A 20,925-nucleotide genomic window follows, 5' to 3' on the forward strand; every position below is an offset into this window, starting at 1 on the left:
GATATTTCCCATGGATCAATGAGAGTGTGGGATCTGTTAATTAAATCCGTGATAATGTTTACTCATCATAAACATTTCCCATGTTTGAGCACAACGAGATGGGGAGATAATCTTTCGCTGTCTGACAGATTAATTTTAGGGCTGAGGGAAAATCCTTCCAGCACATACAGAGAGTGTGTTTTTTATTATATTGTGAGAGGGGGGGAGGGGGGTGTTCTGTTGAATCGTTATATTAAAAGTGTTATCAAAGGAAGCTTCTTTACTGAGTCCACAAAAAGAATAAAAAAGATAACATTCACACACATATAGTTAATGTAATTTGAACAGATGCAAACAAATCAGGCAACACAGTGGGTGGGCGGGCGGGCGGGCGGAGATCTGAATCCTTCAGGCTAACGAAGGCAGAAGCTGAAGTCCGGGCGGCGTGTTGGATTTTATTTATTTATTTATTTATTTGCATTCTCCCCTCTTGTATACATCGGCGTGGTTCAGGTTATCACACAGTGGATTAAGAAGGCGTGTCGGAGTGTGTGTGCAAGAACCTCCAAACTACACTCCACTCGTCTATTGATCCATGAGAGAGAGAGAGAGAGAGAGAGAGAGAGAGAGAGAGAGAGAGAGAGAGAGAGAGAGAGAGAGAGAGAGAGACTGCCACACTTAGCAGTGTAACCACAGGCAACAGCCCCCTGCCTGCCCTCTTTTCCCTGCAGGGGGACTGATTGCTTGTCTCAATCATCCTTTCACCACCACCCCCCTCCTCCCTCCTCCCTCCTCCCTCCTCCCTCCACACACACACACACACACACACACACACACACACACACACACACACACACACACACACACACACACACACACACACACACACACACACACACACACACACACAAACACACAAACACGTGTGCCCCTACAAGCCGCTCCCTCCCTTTGCCCACATTCATTCCTCTGCTTCTGTCTCCAACGTCTTGGCAGCAATCTCTCATGATTTGACGGCCTCTTGTTCTCCGTGTGAGGGCCATCAAAGTCTGCAGCCTTAACCCCGTCTGAAAGGGCCGGGGCCGCATGGTAGGAAGCAATTAATTCTGCAGTGAGAAAAGCCCATTAATTAGGGAATGCTTCTGGCTATTTTCACGAAGACCCTTCAGAAGCAGCAGGGCCACTCGGAGAGAGCATAAAAGATGCAGCGGCACACCGGGTTATTAATGGACCCCGGGGCTTTTGGCGGAGCACCACCGTGGGGTGATTCTCACTTTTCTATTTCGAGGGGCATCGTCACCAAGCATTGCACGCACTCGCAAAAAGTGACAAATAATGTTTATTGGGAATGGAGCTCGGCCCACGACCGAAGGCCTGACCACACCGGAGCGGCTCCGACATCGATTACGATCACTGAAAATCACTGATAGAGGTTATTAATATATTTTTTGGGTAGACTTTACATGGCAGGGACAGGTAAATACAAATGCCTTCATGGGACAAGCCTCACATGTCTCAGGAACAGGTGGACCAAAGAACAAGTCTCCATTATTTACATTTCTAGGGCTCTTTCGGTAACAAGTCCCTAATTTTTCACTGATGTTAGAGACTTTTATAGGATCCCCCCGTGATACCTTTTGTGTTTTGTTTTATGAGACATGTATAGCACTGTTGTTCTTAAGGTATGTTTGCTGAACAGCTACTACTTTACTCAGACGATGACCTAACACTTGTTTCTATTTTTTAGCTCTTGCTTTATCGGCAATGATATGTTGTGGTTTCTTTCTTTCGACAAATGTACTTATTGTAAGTCGCTTTGGACAAAAGCGTCTCCTAAATGCCCGAAATGTAAATGTATAGGGGGAAATGGAAGTACTTCAATTTGCATTTGCAATATTTTGTTGTACTAATATATTTTGATGAGCGAAAAATAGTAAAATATACCAAACGTTAGTGATGGTGTTACTAATTGTAACCTTAAGTGTTCAAGGGTTAAAAGCCACTGAAACATTTTATGGAAATGCTCAAAGGTGCAAACAGGTTCAGAGAAAACCTCATAGCATTAACAAAGCAATCCAATAAGAGGACGTATTCACACATGGAGCTACCGAGTACAGCGCTGGGAGGTTTAACGGTATAACGGTGTGAAGACCAGTCCCGGGAATATGACTTTCGTGACGTCTAATCACTCACTAAATCATGCATGAGAACATTAGCTATTTGTGGTGTCCACCTTTCGGGGACTTTCTGGGGGAGCGCGGCACCCATTTCAAACCAAACAAGCCCACGGTCCGGTGCGTCCGGGAATGCCGATTCCAACTGTAGCCCCCACCCCCCACCCCCACCCCAATGACGAGGAGGCCTCCATGACGGGACGCCAAGCGTGAAATTAAATCAACAACTCACTTATTGTAATTACATTTGGGCTAAATGGGGAAAGGCAAAGTGTGGGTGTAATACAATTAACACGTAATTGTCATCCTGACCAGGTTGGCGCTGATCTATTTCCCCGAGGGATCCAATGAAATCCATCACCCCCCCTGCCCCCGCCCGCCCTCGCCTCCACCGTTTGTCTTTAAGTGAGCGGTTTGATGAGCGATATGTGTCGTCGGGAGTCATTATTCACGTTTTTGAAGGTTATTATTGACTTTGTGGGTGAAATATTGTAAGTATAACACAAAATTAAAATATGAGTTACATTAATGTTCAATATTGTCAAACTGTTGACAGACGGAGCGATGCTTTTTATATTTAAGTTATATTAAAATGTGTAATTAAGGCCACTTTGACAAGATACAGTTAGGACACACATGCATTCAGTCGCCAAATTTAGACATTTTCTGCACTTTTTTTTTGCACACAATACAAGTTGATTTATGATGGAGGTGTGTGTTTCATATGTATGACCAGCTGTGTTGGTTTGTGCAAAAGTCTTCAACGTTTTCAGGCCAAGGACCCCCGAGGCCTATAGAGACCCGGTGGAGGGACCCCCTATTACATATTATATAATGTTCCTTATTAAACCGACCAATAATAATAGTGCAGCTATAAAGTGCCATGTATAACAGTACTTTGTATTGTTATATGTATACAATGCTAAGCCATTAAAGTAATATAATTACTTAATAATAATTGTTGACAGATTCATATTTTGATTCTATTTAGGAATTTCACAATTTCTCAACATAATATTAAACAAACAGGAAGATTTATATTTGCTTAATATAGGTTGTATTCATGTTTAGGTGTATTTTTGGACATATTTAAATTTTTGGAAGGATCAAATAATTTTGGGGACCGCCTGCAGTAACTCAGCGGACCCACTAGGGGTCCCAGACCCCCCTGTTGAAGATTCAAAGTGTCCTCACCCGACTAACCGATACAGCTGTGGTCACACATATCAATCACACACCTCCATCATAAATCACCGAAGGCTTGCATGACCTTACACAACACGATTGTGTGCAATCATCCCCCAAAAACGGGCTGACTCACCCCGATGCATGCTGGGAAAAAGCTTCCACTTGCTCTACTTTGTATAAGCAGCTATTTCATTTGATTCACTCAGGTGCTTTCTTTCTTTTCATGACCTCCTCGCTCTCAATTAAATGATCGTGATGTAGATTTCCACTAATCTGCGTGTGTGAGGCCACATGAGAGAGAAAGGATTGACATTACGTGGGCTGTTGACTATGAATATGTATATAAACTCATATATAAGCCGTGCGAGAGAGGAAGGTAGAGGAGAAAGGGGCCTTGGATTAGAGCCTTGGGGAAACAAATACAGAAATAAGGTTTTTGTTAAATCTTTGCTATTCAAAGTTGCTGCTTTCCTTCCAATCAATACCATCCGTCTCCATGTGGTTGTGTTTAGTTAGGACTGCAGGGATTTTAAGACTGCAGTGATACGATATAGGATTCATGATATGAGAGTTACTAAAACAACAAAACCACACTTTTAAAGAACAGATACATATACACCTTTTCCAAAGTCAAATTCAAGCACTTTTTAAGCATTTCAAGGTGCATTTCCATGCTTTTCCAGCACCTTCCAGCTGTGGTAAACTATATTTGTATCAATCCAATGGTCAGTATTCAGTCTACTTATTATGTCACTTGTTCATCACATTAAATGAGATGTTATTGTCCTCTAAACAACCAACATGATGTTTGGAGACAGCTTTTTACAGAAGGACCACAAATGAAAGGAAAACTAATTCCACTAACAGATCCACAGAAATATAATCACCAACTATTTTCATCATCTGTTCATCATCAAAAGTCATTTTTCATAAAGAAATGTCAGGAAATGCTGTTTTCAGTCCAGAAAATATGGAGATCTTCTTTTCTCTGTTCAATCATATATGTCATCACATACAACACACCTTTCAAGGACTTTGACCTTTGAAAACACCACTCTAAAATTCAAGTGTTTTTAAGGATTTCCAGCACCTGTACCAACCCTGCATATATTTCTTTTCCACTTGGTTGTTCGCTGTAACTGTTGTGATAAACGTCCTCTTGTGTTGTGTTTTTTTTTTTCGTCCCTTATTGTAAATAGAGTAACAAGAAACTGACGTCGCCATTCGTGACATCATGACCGACCCCAGAGGGGAACCCAGAGCGTCGGGTTTTGATTCGTGGCGTTGCGGTGAGGCTGTGTTGCAACAGCAGAGCAACTGTCAAGGAGAAAAGGCAACTTCAGCCACGTTTCTATACGTGCTGTCAGTCATTGTAACAGGAGATGAGTGAATCAATATCTTAGTAAAAACAAGCCTTCTGGTTGAAATGTGCTTTTTTATTCCGAGTCTTTGAGCTCGACAGAGACAAAGCCTTGTTCTCAGACTGAAGGAAATCCCTGTTTGCTGCTCAAATGAGATCTTTAAGACGAACTGGACGCATTGTCCGTTATTCGCGAGTGATTCGTGCGTCCACACACCGCTAATCTATCTGCATCGGTTGCTGCGGTAACAACGTTGGCGACTAAGTAGCTGTGCTGGTGACGAGGACAATGCTTCTCTGTAGAAAAAGCCTGAGACGCATCTCCCGAAAATCTGATTGGAATCGCATTTCAAACCAGCCACCAAATGTGGTTTGGATCCAATTCGTAAAAATCTCATTTAATGTGTTATTTTTTTTTTATATCAACACAGATACGATCTGGATGTGCCAAAAAAATACCCTTTGTTCTTGCAGCCTGAACAAGGCCAGATCGCCCCACCTCCTCTACTGCCATTACATCGATTGCACCTCGAAGATTGTCCGCCTCACACTCAGCTGCTTGTCATTTTGTTGACGGTGGGATGAAAAGTGTATTTTACCGCCTCTCTCATGGTAACTGAGTGGAGGTGTTGGCCAGAGGCCTAAAACCTTTCAGCCCTTAAATGTGCCAAATTCCAACCCTGATCAGTTTAGTGATCTGGAACTTTTCAAAGTCAAAGAAAAGGCAAAAAAGAAAAAAAAAGTCATGTTTATCTTAACACACAGGAGTATAATGTCGGGAACGAGCCCTCCAGGCTACGCGGTATTACGACAGCAAATCAGACAAAGACAGATTGGTGATGACAGTTGGATCATTATGGAGCCAATCAATATGAGAGAGGGAAAAAACGTAACGTGTGATATTTACATTTTGATAGCATTATATCACTTGCCTTCAGGGTGTTTTCCAGGTGTTAAAAAATGTTTGTTCTTTCAGAGTTAATGCCCAAATAGTTCTGTTTATGTCATTAGAAAGTATCACTGCCGCGGCGTTCTCCATGCTCGGTCCTGATGTTTCTGATGCCAGTCTGACACAAACCACATACAGCGGAGCTCTACAGGAGCTCTTCAGGAGCTCTTCAGATGAAGCGTACCTCTGCAAAGGCACCCTTGGCCATCAGCGGAGAAAAGAATCCATTGTTATTGTGATGTGCAGGACAGGAGAATGTGTCAGGCATCAAAACACTTCAGGCTTCCTCCTGACCTTCGTCCAATGTTTGGGTTGTTGACAATTAGGTGTCCTTTAATCTACCTATACCTCTGAAAAACCTTGAATGTTCCTTTGCCGATACTCGCAGCTGGCAGCCTCCGGGGGAATCTGAATCTGAGCGGCCACAACAATACAACGGGAGGCACACTCGAGCGCAGGGTTGAGGGAATCCAGAATAAAGCGTGTTTGACAAGGAAAGAGTGCTCAAGGCGACGCAGAGAGTACGGGGGAAGGATGGGGGAAGATAGAAACGATGAGTGGGTTTGAATATGCGTGCCCATCACGGGCAAAATAAGCAGATTAATGTCCTCGGTAGTCTCCCGTCTCTGTGGGGTTTTTTTGCCACCGGATGACAGCACGCATTGTTGAAGCCCAGAGAGAGGAAGACCTCCTTGAGCACAGCGTGGTCGGACTGCATAGTAGACCGAGGCGAGGGGTGTGGAGGGAAAAGAAGGTTAGGGAAATTAAAAAAAAGAACTGTGCTGCTCCCTGCTGGGCAGCGTCTGGCCAGTTTTCCTGCATGAATGCTGACCACAATCAATGATACATCCCAAACTTAAAACGAGGGAGTGTCAGCCTTACGATTGGTAGTATAGAATGTGAAAGGAATTCAAATGACATCGAACAGTTACAGAATATTTCAGAATATAGAATATAGAATAGAGGTTGTTCATTTAACGATGTTTAAAAAAAAAAAAGTTTTCCCTCTTCCTTTCGCGCATAAAAGTTCGGATGACCCAGTTGAGTCTGGTTTCTCCCTGATTATATAAGTCGTGACTCCAGTTGTGCACTTAGCCAATAGAGGGGGAGCGAAACACAGATGACGTGCCTGAGCCTCCGACTTAAAACATTGTTATTACATTTCATTGGATTACATCATCCTGTTTAAATAGAAATGGCATAGTAATCCTTTTTCTGTGTGTGTGTGTGTGTGTGTGTGTGTGTAGGTGTGTGTGTGTGTGTGTGCACTTACGTTTTGCGATCTTGGCCAAGTGCAGACGGTTGACCCAGGAGATCTTACTAAGGGGGTTGGGAGTGTTGAGGACCACCATGAAGCTGACAGGACGTCCTGACCTGGAAAACAGACAAAGTGCACGTTGATATTGAATTCCTTAAATGTTTTTCGTCCATAAACATCTTCACCAAACAACACAGGAGATGAAGATTATTGCTGGTTTATTCATTCAATTTGTTCAGGTCAGAACGTCTGTGTTTCCCAGTGAACATCCTGTGTTGTGTAATGACAGTCGAGCTGAACCTTTAACCGAAAAAATAAACAAATTGCAGATATGTTTTTGCAAGCTGCAGTATTGCAAGTATTTCATTCATTTTTATTTCATTGCCAAGCTTTCCTCATTATGTTATCAGAGCTGTATCCTTCAAAATATATTTACTGTAATATTTTGCTTGTTAAACTCCACTGATTTGTGTCTATTTGTAGTTCTTGGAAAGCACTAATGAAAAAAAGTAATGTCATGTGAGTTTAAGACTACATGCTAGAAAATAACAAGATCTGCTAAGCTGCTCAGAGACGAAGCTAACGGCTAAAGGCAATATGCGAGTTGCACTGTGGGTAATGGAGGTTGAATGGAGTAAAAAAGAGACTATTGCTGTTGCTGCTGCTTTAAATATTTTTTTTTTTTTTTTTTTTTACTATCCATCTTGAGTCTAACAATATTATAGGAGCAACGCTGGTGGAATCTCATTTTAACGTTATTGGAAGAGTCATAGCTAGTTAGTGAAGTACGTCCTTGAAATGCAGTTATTTAAGTAATTAAGCTGGATCAATTTTCAGTCTGAGCTGTTTCCTCCAATTATTTATTTATGCAGAAACACCTGCTTACAGGTCATCCGTGTGGAAAAATGTTGTTTGAGAAAATATCAATAAAAACCCTAGTGCATGGCCTGTAAAGCAATATAAAAGTGCAGGCGGTTTGGAAACATTTAAGCCTCTGTCGACAAAACGATACAGCAGAGGGGCTTCGACAGGTGCAGCTCCAACTACAGGAGACAGGCCTGAATTCACTTTGCATGGGATTATCCTTCCATGTCCACACAAGCAGTAATGATCTTCCATTAAAATAATAACAAACTATCCCCATCGACAAAACATTTTAACAAAACAAAGGAAAGATTAAATCTCCCCAAGGAAATAGTGACACATTCAAATCCCAACAATGATTCACATTGATGTCGAACTCTCAAAGGTTTTGCATTTGAATAGTCACTATTTAACACAGAATAAGGAAACAATGGTGATTGAGGCTAAATGGCCGACTGAAGTGCAATATTTGTATATTTGCAGTATTAAGAACTGGGTGTTTATTGCAACATTTACAGAAAAAAATCAAAATGATGTTACTGCTAATAGAAACCAAACATTGTCCTCCTTCAAACACATTTAACCGAGTTAAATGAGTTTTCTATTATGAAATGGGTTGCTGTGCAGCATTAAATCAGATCCCGGTTGTTCACAGAATGATTTGGGGGGAAAAGACAATTATTACTTCTTTATTAAAACAACGATAGTTTGCTTGGCTGACCCTGCAGTATTCTGGGACTTGTAGTGTTAAACCACATTTACCGATATCACCAGTAAATACAAGGTGGTCAAATCAACCAGGCCTGAAGTCACAAACTGACACTAAGGCTACGTTTACATGATGACGGTCTGAACAGAAGACGCAAAAGTGGCGTCGCGTCTTCACTTTTTATTCCGCGTTTGGACGAGCGTCTTCGGGAGGAAATCTGCGTGCATACGTGGACGCAAAAGTGCGTGGAATTCAATTGGGTATGCATGCCAGGCGGCTAGGTGGTGCTATGATACACTATCACACAACACCGCCATGTCTGAGCGCATGCGTAGATTCTTTCTTCTCTTATCTGCGCCGCGAAAACCAAAACATGGCTACCACCAGAAACAGGAAGAATTTCGTTAAGTTTATTCGAGCTGCCAGAGCAAAGAGCAGAGTTTTGCGTCTTGGTAGTGTAGACTGAAACGCTACGGTGGAGCGTATTCAAGTTTTTCACTCTGGAGGGTGCATTTTTGGGCCCCAAAAATGCCATTACCGTCTAAGTGAAAGGCACTTCGGATAAAATATTTGGTCGTTTTTACCAACAGCGTCCTTGTTTAAACGGGACCTAAAATGATGCTGAAATGACAGAAAAAACAAATAGGCCTCGACAGAAGCCATGGGGGATCCCAGGACTTTACCATCACCTCTAGCTTTTATCACTTGACATATGCGTTGTATAAAAATGAGAAAGCAGTGGAATACAGTAATAGAAAACAGGGCACCAACAAGGAAAATACATTTGTCATTTCATGGGACTCATGATTTCAGCCTGCAATTATTTAGGGCAGGTCGCTACGACCGACCGCCGCAGCGTGGTCACCGTAAATCACTTCGAGGCGGGCTCCGACGCTCAACATGCCACTAATGTGTGGGCTCCGCTGGGATGAAGCAAGGCCGGCACAGGCTGTGGTTAGTGAAGGCTTCTTTCAGACACAGCAGGAGGCCAGATTTTACAGGTGTGTGTGTGTGTGTGTGTGTGTGTGTGTGTGTGTGTGTGTGTGTGGAGAAGCACCTCACATTTGGCAATCAAAAGACGAAGTCACAAAGAATCATTGCAACCTCAAGAAAACTGAACAGTGGTCACCGTTGGACAGTTGAGGTGGAGACAGAAACGCACTTCCTGCTGAGACGAAGCTCATCCAGCGGAAAACGGAACATTTACTTTGACAAGTTCAACTCTGTAATTTCACATTTCCAAGAACTTAATGACCTCTCAAAATTAAAATACTCCTCCTCGGAGAGAGAGAGAGAGGCAAGGCATATCTCGCTCCCCGATATGTATCAGTGTGCCACTACCTGAGGGACACACACACACACACACACACACCTGTTAAAATGTAATTGGACTGAGGGTTCTGAGGAAATTATTCTGTTCCTACATACAGTCCAAAATCTGACTGTTAACTTGAGATTCACTTCAATAAAACTACTTCCTTGAATGAATAGTAAAAATACTGTATATAGTCTGTATCGTCAATATACGTCATACTTGTACAGTATATATCCATATAAGTGTTATTGTGTACTTTTGTATGTTGATGCTTTTTCACTTTACACTTTCATGCCGATTAAGCCCCACTGGCTTTAAAATTTGAATTTCTGCATCAACAAACAGATAACCAGTTTGATGTACTTGTACCATCCTCTTTCCGTTCCCTACTGAACAGACTGTACTTTAGCATGTTTACATAAATCCCAAAAGAACCCCATGTGGCCGTGTTTAAAGCTCTTTTTCTTGGCCTTCTCTTGTTAATCTCAATAATCCTTTCACCTGGTTTAAATAAGGAGAAAAGGGCATGAATACCAAACACAGGAACTCCACAGAGGAGAGGTGCGTTATGCTGCAGGAGCCGTATGAAACGATTCCATTTTTTTTTGCTCTGAAACTGGGTCGGCCATGGAATCTATTGTAAAAAAAAAAAAAAAAGAAGCAGTGAATTCGAGCAGACTGCACCTGTTATTCTCTGCAAAGGAGAAAGCTACAAACTTCTCAAAGGCACCTTTCAAGCCTGTGGGGGAGGGGAGGAGGGGGCGTTTGATGTTCAAAACACAGGTTTTTGGTGGAACTTTCCTTTAACATCCAAACACAGTATTATACACCCAAAAAACAAATTACAAAAAAAAAAGTGATGACTGGTCAAGAATTAATGAAGGCATCCAAAACATGAATACATGACAGATGGATGTTTTGTCTTATACATTATACTGTTTAATCTATGCGTGATTTTTTGTTTGTTATGAACATCATAATTTAAAAAGTTGAAAAATGCCCCGTCTTCCTCTTAGATGTAAATCATGTGAACACGGTTTGCTTAAGGCCTTGTTACATGTCAGCTCACACATCTTTTTTCTGGAATTTGCATTTTCGCCTCCGTCTCTTTATGGTAATTTAGGTGATTTTTGACAAGTGGTAAATAGGTTGCCAACGTCTACACTTCCTTACAGGTGAGTGAGCGAGTGAATGTTTCTTTGCGGTTTGCAGGATTCGATTTCCTGAAAGACACATCCAAAGAAATAAAACACAACACTGACTTGTTCTGAACTTTTTGCATTGAACATTGCAGCATTGCATTGAAGTAGTGCAATGTGAAAGATATCAGAGCCTGTAGTATATAAAGTCAAATGTATTAGTTAAATTCAGAATATCTATTTCTACTGAACTGAGTCAAAGAATGTGTGCTAAATAAATAAAGTTTTTCTTTTGTTTCAAATGGAAATAATACTATATTTGGTTTCTATCAATTGGCTTGAGAGGCAACGGTGAGTCACTGTGACATCCAGTTTGCCCTCCAGTCCAGAGAACAGAGAAGCAGTTCTTCTCCCCCCGGGGCTCGTCAATAATACATCCATACACCGTGTGCTGTTTGATAGTTGTTTTTTTACTGGATTAAACTCAAAGTGGCAGAAACAAGAAAATGACTCACACCTTCAGCTCGTCCTCCCAAACATCGGGAGGCTGATGAAGAATAGAGTGGCGAAGGCCCGCCCCTTCCGCTAGACTCCCATGGGACGTCTGAGATCGTAAAAGATCGTAAAAGATCTCAACGCAGCTAAAATAATTATTTGCTGGTCCCAGTTGTTATATGCCCCGAATTAGAAATATGTTGTTTGTGGATTTAAATGATAATTTTTCACGTCAAGAGTTTGACCGTTTATTGTGCAATTGTTCAGTTTAAGGCTGACAAAACCTACCATTATCAAACTTCTTTGCGATAAATCATAGTTTTGTTTTTTTTGCATGAAAAATTATCTTCAAAAAACCACAAACATATGTGAAATTCATGGCACAATTCAAACGGGACCAGAAAATAATTTCGATCTCGCCATAGGAATACATTCATCAGAAATCCATTTTGAACCAGAAATAGAAAGGCGGGACTTTGCCACTCTATAGAGTAGTATACTCTATAGTATACTTTGAACACAGACCATAATATCTCTGGTTAGATGACCAACGTACAGGCCGATGCCACGTGTGAATATTATAAAATTGAACTGGCAATTTCCTATTCCTAGTCCTATTCACAGTAAGTTACTTGTCAATGGCTGCCAGTTAATAACTTTCTAATTTTACAGTGGTACTGTTTTAGTGAGTGGTGTATTTTTGTTTAGTACTAACATTGTAATTTTATATTTAATAAGATACATTTCAAAGTCTTGTATTTCTAATGACAGTAGTCATATGTTTAACTATAATAATAATAATAATAATAATAATAATAATAATAATAATAAAAAAGTAATTGATATGTACTATAGTTTTGTTTATGGTGCTAGTATTTTAACTGTAAAATAGAACTTTAATTTAGTATTTTAAGTTACAGTTTCAATATGGCTAAATAAAACAATTTCTTTGATATGTTATACTTCATGTGATGCTCGTAAATTAATTAACAGATGATCGGTATTCTGCTGTAAAAATAATTTCAGTGTTTTTTTTACAGGGAAGGCAAGCAAGAGGAACGTAATTTTCGTCTTTTTCTTTTAATCAATTGTTTGGTTCAAATCTAAACTTTCTCCTAAATCTGACTTCACACTTAAAGACACACCTGTTTGGTTTCTCTGGCTGTTAACTAGAGGACACCAGACTCCTTTAAAAGATGACAGAAATCTAATGGTCTCCCCGTCGGGTGTTGCGTCTCCTGTTTATCCCCTCAGGTCTCTTCATGCATTGAAAGAGCTACAAATTGCATGTAGCTCGAACTACAAAGCACAAGCCGACATGAGGTAAACAAATAAATGTCAGTCAAACAGCGTTTTTATAGCCCCGATCCTTCATGGCTGCCCAGACTTAAGCACTCAGGTGTCTGGATGGTGTTCACGTTCCCACTCCGCGGTGACAAGCGAGTCCAAACCCGTGAGTATCGTTAAGTATTTTTCGGTACAAAGACAAACTTCTTTTCACGCCTCAGCACAGATGCACACCTGTGTGTGTCAGGATCAGATTCACGGCTGCTGGTTGTTTTTTTGGTTTGTGACCACAAACAGCAGCATCTTCCTTCTGCTGCTCATTAAAGCTGCTGTGTTATTATTTGAGGCAGAGAAGGAGCTGAATGTAACATAATATAAAAACGAGATCAATCCACCTGTTGAAAGCTGACTGCTTGTCACCATGACAGCTGAGCAGCCCGATCGCTCTATATTCATCTGATTTTAAATCTTACTGTTTTATTGTAATGTCTTTGCTTTTAATGTATTCCCTTGCCTCTGTAACGCCCTTTGAATTGCCTTGTGCATGAACGACGCCATACAACTAAGCCTGCCTTTGGCGGTGCTCTGTCGTCTGGAGTGATCAGACTTTGTTGGAGCTACAAGTACGGCCGGCCCGGCCCAAGGATGAGGCGCGTCACTTTAAAGCACTAATGCAGCTTTCCAAAAATAATAGGACGCCTGTCTAAGTCACCTGTACAACTATTCCACGGTGATTTGGAGGCGATGAAAGAAAGAAAAGGAGAGTGCAAGAGAGCGCATGAAGCGATGGAGGGAGGGGGAGGGGGTGGGGGGGTGTCTCAGGGACACATAAGGGAGACAATTTCACATTCAGACATCATTAGAAGGTAATTGAGTGGAGAATAGTGTGCAGCCTGAGATTCTGTTTCTGTCATACCTGCTGCTGCCCGCTGAAAATTCATTTTCATTTCATAGAGGATGGAAGAAAAACGATAGAGAGAGAGAGACAGGAGAGAGAAAGGGAGCAGAATAACGTAAGTAAGATCTCAAACTTCCTTTGACTTGTAGGAAAAGTGGAGCTTTCAACAAAAGGAGGTGTAATTCATATTTTCTCTGCTTAAATATAGCGGAGGTAATTTGCCGGAGAGACAGAAAAGGGGGAAGACGGGTGTGTGAGGAGAATACTACTCACTCCTGGATTCCTTAGGCAACACTCCCGCGCCCGTGCGGCCTCAAACATGCTAACACCGAGGCGCCGGTCTCCCAGAATCCTCTCCTCCCTGCCCTGCTGATTGACAGCCGCAGTGCAGGTGTGGTGCACTGCCAGAATAGAGAACAAGGCTCGGGCATGCTGGCGGAGGGGAGATGAGGAGAGTCAAAAAAGCAAAAGGGAGGAGGTGGGAGGAGGGCAGAGTGAGGCGAGGGAGCGGAGTGAGGAGGCGGCCCGGCTGATTTATGGGAGCAGGTCAGTGCCGGAGCACACGTGTGACACTAATGCACAAGGACGGGACAGATGTAGGAGCGAGTGCTGAGTGGCAGCCTGTCATGCACCTCCCCATCCTTCAGTTCACCTCCACGCTCCACGCAGGAACAAACAGGAGGGGAGGTGCGCTCTGCAAATGGCGAGAGGAGTTAGAGGAGACGGGCTCGAGTGTGTGTGTGTGAGAGTTTGTTGATTTAATTTTGGATGGACTTGACAATCAGCCGCAGACAAATATCACGAGGGCTTTGAGTGATTTATAGAGGTGATGCGACTGTATACGAAATCGTAGAGAGGATTCGAACACAAGCCTGGAAATAACAGAAACTCTGATCTCTGAACAGTCCGACCTCGTCTGACCTTTCACACGGTCAAAGGTAATGAAAGTAACGAATTACAAGTACTCACGTCTGTGTAATCGAGTCGCTTTTTTTTGTACTTCCTTGAGTATTTCCCAGAGTCATTTAACTTATACCAAAGTAAGTTTGAATAGAAGACATTTGTTATGTTTGTAAACTTGTCTGTTACTGAGTCATTTATTTCATTTTGTTTTAAAATGACAAATATTGTGAGTTGAAAAAAGAACTGACTTGACCAGACAACACTCAAACGCACCGCTTCAAAAGCAGAAACACCAGTAGAGATAGATATCGATGTTGAGGATGGCGACGGTGTCAAAATGCAGAATTCTGCATTTTGGAATTCTACTTTTTTGGAATTCTGCATCAATGATGTTCTTTTTACATTTTTTTTAATTTTACCTTTATTTAACCAGGAAGTCCCATTTAGATCAAAAATCTCTTTTACAAGGGAGACCTGGCCAAGATAGCAGCCATACAAAATAAACTATATAAAACACGTACATGACATACAAATTAACAATAAAACAGAGGAAATTGGGGAAACATGTGAAGGTAAGATGTCTTTTAGCAGAATTAACCGCCAATGTAAGCAAAAAACGAGTTAGGCGGGTGCATATCCATCCATCCATCCATTGTCTACCACTTATCATGTATTCAGGGTCACGGGGGGGCTGGAGCCGATCCCAGCTACCAATGAGCGAAGGCACATGTAGAGACAGACAACCATCCATGCTCACATTCACACCTACGGGCAATTTAGAGTCACCAATTAACCTATCCCCATCCTGCATGTCTTTGGACTGTGGGAGGAAGCCGGAGAACCCGGAGAGAACCCACGCTTACACGGGGAGAACATGCAAACTCCACACAGAAGGACCCAGGAATCTGACCACTATAAAGGTGTCATTTTCAAGATGGCGCCCAAGATGTGTAGAATAAAATATAAAATAGCCTCGCTCCTTCAATATTTGACCTTGTCAAGTAATCTTGGTGTCTAACCTCATGTTTTCTGGGTCTATGAATCCATTGAACTTGTCTAAATTGCACTGACATGATCATGTACTTATGATTTTCTGAAATTACTGTACTTTTTTACGGATCACGCAGCAAAGCTTAATTCTGATTGGCTGGTTAGGTCTATCATCTGGCTATCATGCGCATGTCACATGAACAAAAGGGCTATTTCACTCAAATGTCACCTGGAAGTCTGCAAAATGGAAACAACAAGACTCCCATCATTAGATTTGAAATAATATGAACACAAAAATGTTGCCTCTTCCGTCTTATTTATCGAACCACTGCAGTGACCTATTTTGTTTAATGGCTCCTATTTAAAAAACTAAAGTTAACCCTTAGTGGGTTTTTTTTTTTTTCTTTTCTTTTTGTTCTCATGGTTCGGGCCTAGTAACCTGGGTTACACCTGGCTCCAAAGCCATTGGCTCTTAGTTTTGACAACAAACAGCATGTTAAGTAGAAAGTGCAAATTTCCTATGTAAGTTAATATTTAACGCTATGTTGTTGGCTGTTAGGCTCATGTTGTGCAATAAAAGTTCAGTCTGGTAACAAACATATCTCATGTAGTTGATAATATTAATAATAATCATAAGAAAGACAATATCTATATAGTCCTTATCAAAACAAGCAACGGTGTGCTTTAAGAGGCAGACATAAAAAACCCAGATACACATTTAATACAGTAGAACTGTCAAACATTACTTATGTGCAGTAGATTATATGATACTTCCTCAACAGCAGATACGTTGTTATAAAAGCAGCTTCCAGGTGTGAATATTGCAGTCTCACAAGCTCAAAACGAGTATTTGACCTTTCAGTCTGTATTACTTTTTAAGCTATGATCTGATTGTTGCTGTACCCACAATGCTGTTGGGCTGTGACCTAATCCCCCCCCCCCCCCCCCCCCATTTTTTAAAAGAATACACAGTGGTGGCTTCAATGTTTAGGGAGAGCATTCCATTTCATTGATTCCATTTTATTCTGATGACATCACTGTTTTTTTTCCTTCTGTGATTCAATTCCATTCTGATGACATCACAGAGACATCAAAGCACTGCAGAGTGTATAAATATAGTGCAGGTACTGAACAAACACAACCTTTATTCGAGGTGTTGCAGGAAAGTCCAATCTAGAGATAGGATCTAATACAGAAACGATCAACTTCAAAACCATACAGAAGGAGGACTCCAAGGTTCACCAGCTGACGAAACATCTTCAAACACAGAAGGAGAAGACAGACAAGAGATAAGAAACCATGCAGAAGCAGGGGGCGAAGGTCGACCAGCTGAGGAAACATTTTCAGACCCAGGAGGAGAAGACAGACAAGAGCAAAGAAACCATGCAGAAGCAGGGGGCGAAGGTCGACCAGCTGAGGAAACATTTTCAGACCCAGAAGGAGAGCGCCCAAACCATGCAGAAGCAGGAGTCGAAGCTCGACCAGCCGAGGAAACGTTATCAGACCCAGAAGGAGAGCGCCCAAACCATGCAGAAGCAGGAGTCGAAGCTCGACCAGCCGAGGAAACGTTATCAGACCCAGAAGGAGAGCGCCCAAACCATGCAGAAGCAGGAGTCGAAGCTCGACCAGCCGAGGAAACGTTATCAGACCCAGAAGGAGAGCGCCCAAACCATGCAGAAGCAGGAGTCGAAGCTCGACCAGCCGAGGAAACGTTATCAGACCCAGAAGGAGAGCGCCCAAACCATGCAGAAGCAGGAGTTGAAGCTCGACCAGCCGAGGAAACGTTATCAGACCCAGAGGGAGAGTGCCCAAACCATGCAGGAGCAGGAGTCGAGAATCGACCAGCTGAGAAAATTTAGGCAGACCCTGCAGAAGCAGGAGTCGAAGCTTGACCAGCCAGAGAAACGTCTTCAAACCCAGGAGGAGAAGACAGACAAGAGCTACGAAACCATGCAGAAGCAGGAGTTGAAGATCGACCAGTTGAGGAAACGTTATCAGACCATGCAGAAGCAGGAGTTGAAGCTTGACCAGCCAGAGAAACGTCTTCAAACCCAGGAGGAGAAGAAAAACAAGAGCTACGAAATCATGCAGACGCAGGGGGCGAAGGTCGACCAGCTGAGGAAACATTTTCAGACCCACGAGGAGAGTGCCCAAACCATGCAGAAGCAGGAGTCGAAGCTCGACCAGCTGAGGAAACGTTATCAGACTCAGAAGGAGAGTGCCCAAACCATGCAGGAGCAGGAGTCGAGAATCGACCAGCTGAGGAAATTTTGTCAGACCATGCAGAAGCAGGAGTCGAAGCTTGACCAGCCAGAGAAACGTCTTCAAACCCAGGAGGAGAAGACAGACAAGAGCTACGAAACCATGCAGAAGCAGGAGTCGAAGATCGACCAGTTGAGGAAACGTTATCAGACCATGCAGAAGCAGGAGTTGAAGCTTGACCAGCCAGAGAAACGTCTTCAAACCCAGGAGGAGAAGACAAACAAGAGCTACGAAATCATGCAGACGCAGGGGACGAAGGTCGACCAGCTGAGGAAACATTTTCAGACCCACGAGGAGAGTGCCCAAACCATGCAGAAGCAGGAGTCGAAGCTCGACCAGCTGAGGAAACGTTATCAGACCCAGAAGGAGAGTGCCCAAACCATGCAGGAGCAGGAGTCGAGAATCGACCAGCTGAGGAAATTTTGGCAGACCATGCAGAAGCAGGAGTCGAAGCTTGACCAGCCCGAGAAAAGTCTTCAAACCCAGGAGGAGAAGACAGACAAGAGCTACGAAACCATGCAGAAGCAGGATTCGAAGATCGACCAGTTGAGGAAACGTTATCAGACCATGCAGAAGCAGGAGTTGAAGCTTGACCAGCCAGAGAAACGTCTTCAAACCCAGGAGAAGACAAACAAGATCTACGAAATCATGCAGACGCAGGGGGCGAAGGTCGACCAGCTGAGGAAACATTTTCAGACCCACGAGGAGAGCGCCCAAACCATGCAGAAGCAGGAGTCGAAGCTCGACCAGCTGAGGAAACGTTATCAGACCCAGAAGGAGAGTGCCCAAACTATGCAGGAGCAGGAGTCGAGAATCGACCAGCTGAGGAAATTTTGTCAGACCATGCAGAAGCAGGAGTTGAAGCTTGACCAGCCCGAGAAACGTCTTCAAACCCAGGAGGAGAAGACAAACAAGAGCTACGAAATCATGCAGACGCAGGGGGCGAAGGTCGACCAGCTGAGGAAACATTTTCAGACCCACAAGGAGAGTGCCCAAACCATGCAGAAGCAGGAGTCGAAGCTCGACCAGCTGAGGAAACGTTATCAGACCCAGAAGGAGAGCGCCCAAACCATGCAGAAGCACGAGTCGAAGCTTGACCAGCCAGAGAAACGTCTTCAAACCCAGGAGGAGAAGACAGACAAGAGAAAGAACGTGAGGAGAAGCTAAAGAAAAAGGATTTCTTGAGTTTCTTCATGCACCGAACAAACAGAGACGAAAAGGTGGAGGAGGTTTCTGATTGATCAGCTTTCTCCCACAATATATCCTTAAATGATATGTATGTACCAGTATAAAAAAAACACCCTTCATCCATCTACCTCACCTCTATCTCCCTCCACTCTGTCCTTCCTCACCTCCAAAGTAAAAGGGTTTTCTCCTGGTGCGCAGGTTTCGCCCATAATATATGCATATATATTATGTATATATATATAAAAAAACACCCTTCATCCAACTACCTCACCTCCATCTCCCTCCACTCTGTCCTTCCTCACCTCCAATGTAAAAGGGTTTTCTCCTGGTGCGCAGGTTTCGCCCATAATATATACATATATATTATGTATATATATATATAAAAAACACCCTTCATCCAACTACCTCACCTCCATCTCCCTCCACTCTGTCCTTCCTCACCTCCAATGTAAAAGGGTTTTCTCCTGGTGCGCAGGTTTCGCCCATAATATATACATATATATTATGTATATATATAAAAAAACACCCTTCATCCAACTACCTCACCTCCATCTCCCTCCACTCTGTCCTTCCTCACCTCCAATGTAAAAGGGTTTTCTCCTGGTGCGCAGGTTTCGCCCATAATATATACATATATATTATGTATATATATATAAAAAACACCCTTCATCCAACTACCTCACCTCCATCTCCCTCCACTCTGTCCTTCCTCACCTCCAATGTAAAAGGGTTTTCTCCTGGTGCGCAGGTTTCGCCCATAATATATACATATATATTATGTATATATATATATATAAAAAAACACCCTTCATCCAACTACCTCACCTCCGTCTCCCTCCACTCTGTCCTTCCTCACCTCCAACGTAAAAGGGTTTTCTCCTAGTGTTCAGGTTTCTCCCACAATATATACATAAATATGTACGTATGTATATATAAAAAACACCCTTCATCCATCTACCTCACCACTCCTTCCTTCCACTCCTGCTCCACCCTCCCCATTCATATTCAGGGCAGTAACTAGTAATGCTAACTAAACTAATGCTAACTAGTCGATTGTGTGCAATGTAATGCTAGTGAGCTTACAATAAATAGATTATCCATCCATCCATCCATCCATTTTCCTCCGCTTATCCGGGACCGGGTCGCGGGGGCAGCTGCCTGAGCAGGGACGCCCAGACTTCCCTCTCCCCAGACACTTCCCCCAGCTCCTCCGGGAGGACCACAAGGCGTTCCCAGGCCAGTCGGGTGACATAGTCACTCCAGCGCGTCCTGGGTCTTCCTCGGGGTCTCCTCCCGGTGGGGCATGCCTGGAACACCTCCCGAGGGAGGCATTATCTAAATATTCAACATTTAACCAATGCCCCGAATTTGACAAGAGCTTTATTTTTCGTAGGAGCTGGGTGGATGCATTTGGGACTCAACCATCCAGTCCTGTGCAAATGTGTTTCTGCTCCAACAACAAGCAAGGGATGTCATAGAGGACCATGGGACCAAGGCCATGGCAGTTTTGTTTGGCGGAAAGAGTAACGATTCACTTGCCTCTTTGCAGTACAACCTTTTTAGCAAGAAAATCGTTACCGCCAAATCATTTATTGCTCCAGAACGTCTGCCTCCAACCGAGTCCTCAACCAAAAACTACTGGGGATGGAAACTGGTGGAGAACCGGTTCCTGCCAATTATGACCAGCAAGACTGCTGCCCCAGAAGGCCTCCTGCAGATGATCATCTGCAATTGCACAGCTGCCTGCTGAACACAACGGTGCAGTTGCAGGGCATATGGACTACCATGTATGCCTGCTTGTAGACCATGCCAACTTGAGAATTGCGAGAATCACAATAATCCACCTCTATGGGACGAAGAGTGTGATGACTAATGGTAAATCCAGTGAAGGTCACAGTGCAAAACAAATATAAAAAAATCAACCATAAGAGGAGGAAACAATCTGAACAAAATAGAAAAAGATAGAC

The 20,925-nt window shown here is 42.9% G+C and overlaps 1 protein-coding gene across 3 annotated transcripts in view; it reads right to left on the reverse strand.

The window, feature by feature from the left end:
• The window catches only part of arhgef10la (Rho guanine nucleotide exchange factor (GEF) 10-like a), a 118,799-nt gene that overhangs the window by 45,388 nt on the left and 52,486 nt on the right, over positions 1-20,925 (reverse strand). For all 3 annotated transcript variants that reach the window (XM_084033308.1, XM_084033310.1, XM_084033309.1), the window contains one exon: positions 6,924-7,024. In XM_084033308.1, coding sequence (XP_083889434.1) covers positions 6,924-7,024 — 101 coding nt within the window. The remainder of the gene's footprint in view (positions 1-6,923; positions 7,025-20,925) is intronic.

The sequence above is a fragment of the Eutrigla gurnardus genome (assembly GCF_963514095.1).
Source record: "Eutrigla gurnardus genome assembly, chromosome: 2".
NCBI classification, from domain to species: Eukaryota; Metazoa; Chordata; class Actinopteri; order Perciformes; family Triglidae; genus Eutrigla; species Eutrigla gurnardus.